The sequence below is a fragment of the Martes martes genome (genome assembly GCF_963455335.1).
Source record: "Martes martes genome assembly, chromosome: 8".
NCBI classification, from domain to species: Eukaryota; Metazoa; Chordata; class Mammalia; order Carnivora; family Mustelidae; genus Martes; species Martes martes.
The window spans coordinates 87388055-87395677 of NC_137895.1; the positions used below are offsets into that span (position 1 = coordinate 87388055).

The following is a 7623-nucleotide window of genomic DNA, read 5'->3' on the forward strand; positions in this document are numbered from 1 at the left end:
AATGTACCTTTCTTCAGGCTGTTCAAGAATGGTGAAGAGTGACCCAAGGAGCAGAAATGTGGAGTCAGGGGGAAGCCAGTCTACTGGGGCTGCAGACAGAGCATCTAGGTGGTGAAAAAATCCCTCCGAGGACAGGGGCCAGGCAGATCCATCCCTGGGGAGAGCTGCGTTGCCTTCCTGGCAGGTGTGGTAGCTGGATCCCCCTCCGGCCCAGAGTCTAGACATCTCTGGGACAGAAGCAGGTGACACTGAGATGGCTCTTCCTTGGGCGGTGGCTCACTGACGCTGGCCTCTCAGTACTTGGTCCGATGGGAGGTGGTGGTGGACACGAAGCGGACACTGGAGCTTCGGCTACTTCGGCCCCCACTGCAGCTGCTGAAATTTCCCTCGGAGGGCAGCGGGCAAGGGATGCTGGGGGCCTCGCCCATGAGCACCGAGCCACCCCGGGAGCCTGCACTCAGCAGGTCCCCACTGGCCTTGATGACCCGGGCCCCACCCAGGCTGGAGCTGCAGGTGCCACTGGGCCGGATGCCACTGCTGCCCGAGAAGGTGACTCCACAGCGGGAGACGGTGGAGCTGGCAACCAGGGGCTCAGGCCCGCACACTATACCACCCCGGGAGCTGCTCACGGCTGCAGGAGGGAGAGGAAACAGTCAGTGAGGCAGGCTGCCCACACCTGGGGTCCAATCCTCCATGCTTGCTGCTGGTAGCAGGGGTGGAGGGGACAGGACTGGTGTCACCAGGGGAAGTGGTTCCTATTGCCTACACAGACATCACCCACTTTTCCCTTCTCTTGTCTGGGTGACTCAAAGGCTGTGACTCCACTAAAGTTAAACATTCAGATGAAAATGGAAGAATTCGGGCAATTCCCCAGGTCGCATATAGTCATATTTGACTGTCATTTATATATGGCTGAAGTCAGGTTGGGCGGTGAGCTGGATTACCCAGGCAACTGGAGTGGTAACCCCAATGAAGCCATGGGGCTTCTCTCTCCTGATTATATCATGCTCCTTGGGGGTCCCCACATTGTCCCTCCAAAAGGAGTCCCTTGCCAGTTCTCTTCTGACCCACTGATGTCTCTGTTCTGTAGCCCTCTGGTATCCACTGGGCATACCTCCATACCCCAGGAGGCCAATCCCACTAAAGCTTGCTTAGACCAGCCCTGTCTGTGGAGGGTTCCCCTGTCCTTCCCTCTCCTCTTACCAGAATCCTTTCTACCATCTGTGACCTCCACTCAAGCTTGATCTCATGCAGAAAGCCACTCCCTGCTGTCTCCCCCTCTCTGAGGGCAGGTCATCTGAGGATGAGTAGCTTTGACTGCCTGGCCCACCCGGTGTATCTCTCAGCTGCACCATGCATCTATGTAGATTTGTACTTTTGGACCAGATATCTGGGTTTGAATTCTGACTGTGCCACTGACTAGCTTTGGGACTTCTGGTAAACCAGCTATTTTCTCTAAGTGAGCTTAAAAGGGGGTGCTAATGCTTATTCCTCTCTTCAGGGCTTTGAGGGATAGGTTGACAATATATAGGGCTCGCCGCAAGATGATTTTAATTCTAGAGAGCAGGGGCTGGTCTTGCCTTCCTCGTGCCTAGCTCCACCCACCCCCCCATACCCCGCAGTGCCCAGCATAATCTCCTGCATGCTTTGGGCACAAACAATATTTTGTCTAGCAGCAAGGGAGCAGCAAGGGAGACTTCTACTCATCCTTGTCCCATCCCCTGCCATGGGTGTGGGGGTAACTCCTTGGCACAGGTCTTTTCATTTCTTCTTTGGCCTTTGCTCCTGAAGGACAAGACCACTTAAAGGAAAAAAATCTGACTTTCTTCTGGAACTCTCTCCCCTCTACTTTGCCCTATAAACCTTTGTGATTGTTTTCTCTAGGGAATGAAGGCTCTGGGGAGATCTCAGACCTCAGCTAAGGGATGTTCCCAGACCAGGGGCTAGATGGTCCTTGCTCCCTTCACTGTCATGGCTAGCAAGCCCAGCATGGGCTCCTGATCCCAGCACGAGCCTGAGTTTAAAGGAAATTTACAGAGCCTGAGGAGAGGAATGTGAAGAGGAAAAAGATTAACTTTCTTACATATGTTTACTGGTCCAACACCTTCGCAGATTCTGGGGAGAGAAAGAAATAAGTAAGATCACACGCAGTGTTATTCCCTGAAAAGCTGGTGCTCTAAGAAGGGACTTCTTGGCAGAGTGGACTGGTGGTTCTTACCCCTAGCTTACAAGCATCCTGGGAGCTTTGAAAAAACACACATTCCTAGACTCTGCCCCCAAACTATTGAATCAAAATATTGGAGGAAATGTGGTTTTATTATTGTTTTTCAACAGACAACCAATCACGCAAAATATCCTTTGATTCTGGTGCAGCCTGCCTACAAACTTGTATTTTGGAGGCAAAAATCTAGAACCATCTTCTGATTCCCTGGGAAGGGCAACCTGAGTAATGTTTGCAGAGAAGGTACTACTACCTCTAGAGATGGCTCAAGCTGGCAGTTCTTCACCTGGCCCCCTCCCCAATTTAGTTATTCTTGATGCCCACGTCTGACCTCACTCCCTCTGGCTGCACTGAGAGCTCTCACCGGATCTCCTCGCCCTCCAGCAGGCGCCTGTAGGTGGCGATCTCGATGTCCAGGGCCAGCTTGACGTTCATGAGCTCCTGGTACTCGCGCAGCTGTCGGGCCATGTCCTGCTTGGCCTGCTGCAGGGCACCCTCTAGATCTGCCAGCTTGCACTTGGCATCATTGAGGGCCGCCTCGCCCTGCTGCTCTGCCTCGGCCACTGCAGTCTCCAGTTTGGCTCGCTGCAGGAAGGGTGGCATGCAGGTGGGCTTTGGCAGGGACTGGGGATCCCTGGTTGGGGCTAGAAACACAGCCACCTCTCCTCCCTCTGGGGCTTTCTCTCCTCTCCTTTGCCTACCTGAGCTTTGGCATGCTCGATCTCTGCCTTCAGTCTCTGGATCAGGCGGGTCAGCTCATTGATTTCATCCCGTGTGTTGCGCAGGTTGTCACAGTGTTGGCCAGCTGTCACCCGCATCTCCTCATACTGTGGGTGGGGGAGGGAGATTTTAGGAGGGTCCAAAGTTTGAGTGAAGACCACAGCCCCAACTGACTTGGTGGCCTTCAACTTCCACTGGGTCTACTTGGTCATACAAGAGTCTTACTCTAGAGCTCCCTATACCCCTTCCTTAGCCCCCCAAACCTCTTCCCACCTTGGTCTGATACCAGGCCTCAGCATCAGCCCGACTGCGCCTGGCAACCTCTTCATATTGGGCCTTGATTTCATTGATGATTCCATCAACGTTCAGGTCCCGGCTGTTGTCCATCTTCACGATGACCGATGTCTCTGAGATGTGTGACTGCAGCAACTGGATTTCCTGTGTTGGAGGATGAGCAAGACAGTTGGGCTCAGAGTCCCATCAGTGGCCAGGACTGTGCCAGAGAGGCCCCAGGAGTGTCTTCAGGAGCAGAGGGCATTGCTCATTTGTTCAGAGCAAAGTGATGGAGCTGCCCATCCAAACCAAGGACAAAGAAAAAGACATGAACTGAGAACCATTTCAGTTTGAAATGAAACCCTTGTTACATACTTGAAGACATGCCTTTAACTCTTTATTTGCTTAGGTGAATATGTGGGGCCTAGGAGCTTGGCAGAGGAGAGTGAGAACCATGCTAGGGTTGAAATTTTCCTTGGCTTATCCACAAAGTGACTGTGCTCATCGTGGATCATTGAGAGTTGATAATATTCTAGAACATGTTGGTCTAGGAGTTCCTCTGTCTCAAGTCCTTAATAGAACCAGGGGCTCCCGAGGGAACTTTCTGATGCCTTTCTGCTCAGAGCCAGACATTAGCTCTGGCTGGCTCTGTACCAGATCAAACAGACCACTTACCAAGCAAAAGATAACTAGTTCACTTAGTTAATTAGGTCAAACAGAGTTTTTCTTACATCTACTAGCAAATCAGTTTTCCAGAGTCTTCTGATTGGTAGAGAGGAAGTGACGCTCTTAGACCCCTCTTTGGATTGGCCAACGAGGAGTTGGATCATAGATCTAAGGAGTTTATTCATAGACCTGCTGAGAAGCCTGCATGCTTACTTTCCTTTCTCTATTTGTAGATACATCATATAGAGGGTAATAGATCGGAATGGGAAGAAATGTACAATACTAAATGTTAGAAATTATGCTAGTCCAGATGAAGCCCCCCAGAGTCCAGGCCAAGCATTGATCTCCTTGTTTGGCTCAGAGGGGATGAATGCTTACCGCCATGTATAGGGTTTTCAGAAAGTCAATTTCCTGAGTTAGGGTATCCACATTGGTTTCTAGATCAGACTTATTTAAGAAAGCTGTATCCACATCCTGTATAAAAGAGAGAAGTGAAAATGGTCATTACTTGTGCTCTGCTTAAACTTGGCAAGGTCTGGAGGTGGGTGGAAAGATCAGGCCAATCCCCACAGGGCCAGGCCAGGCTTTGGGATAAGTGGGAGTGTCCTTGGAATGCACTTTAGTGATGATTGTTCTTCTTCCTACTACAACATGAAAAAACCCTTTTGGGGGCTCCTGGACATTTTTGAATGCCTATTTATAAGCAAGAAGAATATGGATAATCTAAGATCTCCACCCTTTTTAAATCTGAGACTCTTAAAAAGTCATCTCTTCAGAGCTCTGCTCTGGTGAAGACCCAATCCTAAATAATCCGAACTCCAAAGGGAACCTGTTATGACTTTAGAGGTTCCACTCTGTGTGAGTGGCCCCAGACTCCATGGGGCTGCCTGGGCAGTTTCAGGTGGGGGGTGCAGGGGTGGGTTTTGTCTTGGGAACATTTTTTTGTCTGGAGGAGAAACTTGCTTGGACCTGTTGCTCTCCCTTACCTTCTTCAGAGCCACAAACTCATTCTCAGCATTGGCCCGGAATCCCACCTCCTCTTCATACCTGGATGAAAAGGATTGAGAGGGTGAGTTCTCACCTGAACTGGCAGGCAATTACTCCCAACTCTCCAGTGAGCCTCTTAAGACATCTCTGCTACATCCAGGAGCATGGGTCTCTATTGCCGCCTACTTTTCTCATCTACTTTGTCTCTACCTTAAGAACTTTTATGAGCCGGTGGCCCTAAGTTTTTCCAAATTCCTTTTACTTTCTCAAATTAGATTTGGGGTCTGAAAACGTGGACCATTGCTACGCTCCTCTGCCAGAAAAGACTTGGAGTCATTTCACTTGAACATAGAGAAAGTAGGACCCAACTCACTGCTGAACCTGAACACTATTCTCAAAACCAAGGGCTGTTTCTGCAGTCCACTGTCCATTCCCACAAACAAGACTAGGGACAACACATGCTGAACCCCAAGACTTCTACTTACTCAGGACCCACAGAGGGCCTCCACCACCTCCTCTCCCTTACATATCATTGCCCCTCCTCCTATCTCTAAGCTAAGTATTGAAACCAGCATTCAATCCCGGTCCAACCAGCTGTAGTTATTTGAGCATAGCAGCGGCTTTGGGGGAACCAAACCCTGCCTGTCCTTGGTCTATGCAGTCCAGAGGCCACTTACTTCTTCTTGAAACCCTCAAGGACGTCCTGCATGTGATTCCTCTCAGCTTCAAACCGGGCCCGGTCACTGTTTGCTAGGTCCAGCTGCCTCCGCAGGTTGGTGATATAATTCTCGAAGAGGGGCTCCAGGTTGCTCCGGGCACATTTCTGCTCTTGGAGGAAGTTCCACTTGGTCTCTAGGAGCTTATTCTGCTGTTCCAAGAACCGCACCTAAATCCATAGGGGCAAAGAAATGACACCTGAAGGACTTGACAGGTCTCTTATATGTCAACAAGTTCTTCAGGTGGCCAGAGATGACTCTCAGCCTCAGGCTGACATTGTCCTCTTGTCTGTTGACTTTTATTTCTCCTCTAACTCAGTAGAAGCTGGAAGACTAGGTCTGTGACCCCCTTCTCATGTTCAGCCAGGCTCAACTGCAAACAAGCTTTTAAACCAAAACATTTCAGTACAATTTCCCCTCTACCCTCCAAGAAAGGTGTAAGCCAGTCCACTGGGAAGTTGGAAAATTTGACTCTACCTGAGCTGGGATTTGCCTATATCTAAAAACTGATTTGCCATCCCTCACAGGGAATGGGGAGCAGAGTAAAGTATATTGGGGTGGGAGTAAAGGTATTAGGAGGTGGGAATTCTCAGGTTGTAAATCATATCCACCACCAGATACTCCATCAGCTGAGAATTGTAGAGCTGGAGGAGAACTTGGATCATTAGCTCCACCCCCTCATTTCAGAAATGAGGAGCCTGAAGCTCACAGAGGTGAGTTTCCATTCTCAGATACAGAGGATTCCTGCTCCATGGAGACATGGTTTGTGGGATGTCATTTCCACATCACTATTTCTCTCATCAGTCTGAAGATGACTTCCCATGGTGGTTTCCTACTATTTTCCTCAATCTAGGCAACTTAGCTGAATCTGGGTACTCCATGTGAGGAGCATACATTCTTTCTTTTGTGAAAAAATTACTCAATTCCATTCTCTACTTTCCTGAGCCTGAACAGATGTGGTTACCCAGTCTGAGAGACTATGACAATCTCAAAAAGAGCAGGAAGATCTCAAAGGATAAAACCCTTTAAACAAGTAGTCAACATCTGCCCAAAGTCCTAATGTTTTTAGCCTGTCTGGGAGACATTTCTAAGTGACCAGGTGCTAGGTCTTAGTTTGTCCAGATGCCCTTATATTTGGCTGGATGTTCCTCTTTCCTCCAGAAGACACAACCACTATCTTTGTCTATCCCACCATGCAGCATTTCCTCAGGATTGTCCTTGTTTTGCAGCAGAGTGACCCAAAAATCCTACTGCAGTGCCTGAAGGATGTGGGTCAAGGCTGATGCCTCAGGCCTGGGATGTTTCTTCTTAAAGGAGAGGACACCCCAATGCATTTTAGCTCTCATCATCCCAGACCCAGAGATTGAGCTGTCATAGGTACCTTGTCAATGAAGGAGGCAAATTTGTTGTTGAGGGTCTTGATTTGCTCCTTCTCATCCTTCTTCACCCTCTGGGCATTGGGATCAATCTCCAGGTTGAGGGGGGTCAGCAGGCTCTGGTTAACAGTCACTGCTGTGATAGATGGGGCTGCTGGGACTCCAAATCCTCCAACTCTGTAGCCAAAGCCATAGCCAAGACCACTGCCGGCTCCAAAACCCAGACCAACACAGCTGCTGGACCCAAAGCCCAGACCAGCACCACTCCCATCACTAAAGCCAAAGCCCATCCCACTGCCAGCACCAAAGCCAACTCCACAGCGGATGGGACGAGGGCCCACAGCTGCTATCCGGGGTGAGCACGATCCAAAAGCAATGACGCTCCGACTACCAAAGCTGCCGAGGCCCTGGAAGCTGGGCCCACTCCTGCAGGAGACAGAGCTGGCCCGGAAGCGGTTCAGGTTCTGGGGGCTCACTGCGGAGCAAGAGCTGAAGTTGCCCATGCGGCACCCAGAGCTGACTCGGTAGGAGCGGCAAGACATGATGGTTTCCTGGGTGAAGAGCAGGGATTGCAGAGTGGGGCGAGCTGGAGCTGAGAGTCCCTCTGAGGCTAGTGGATCCCTTTCCCCCTTTTATGTGTCTGGGGATCTGAGGATTGGCCCCA

The 7623-nt window shown here is 50.3% G+C and overlaps 1 protein-coding gene across 1 annotated transcript; it reads right to left on the minus strand.

Annotated features, from left to right (window-relative positions):
* Positions 1-293: 293 nt before the first annotated feature.
* KRT84 (keratin 84) lies at positions 294-7623 on the minus strand (the record flags this gene model as incomplete). Its single annotated transcript, XM_080812368.1, has 9 exons — positions 6965-7623; positions 5545-5753; positions 4867-4927; positions 4259-4354; positions 3215-3379; positions 2923-3048; positions 2586-2806; positions 2084-2115; positions 294-631 (listed from the first exon to the last, which is right to left on the minus strand). The coding sequence occupies exons 1-9, from the start codon at positions 7499-7501 to the stop codon at positions 294-296; spliced, it is 1785 nt and encodes a 594-aa protein (XP_080668494.1). The 5' UTR covers positions 7502-7623.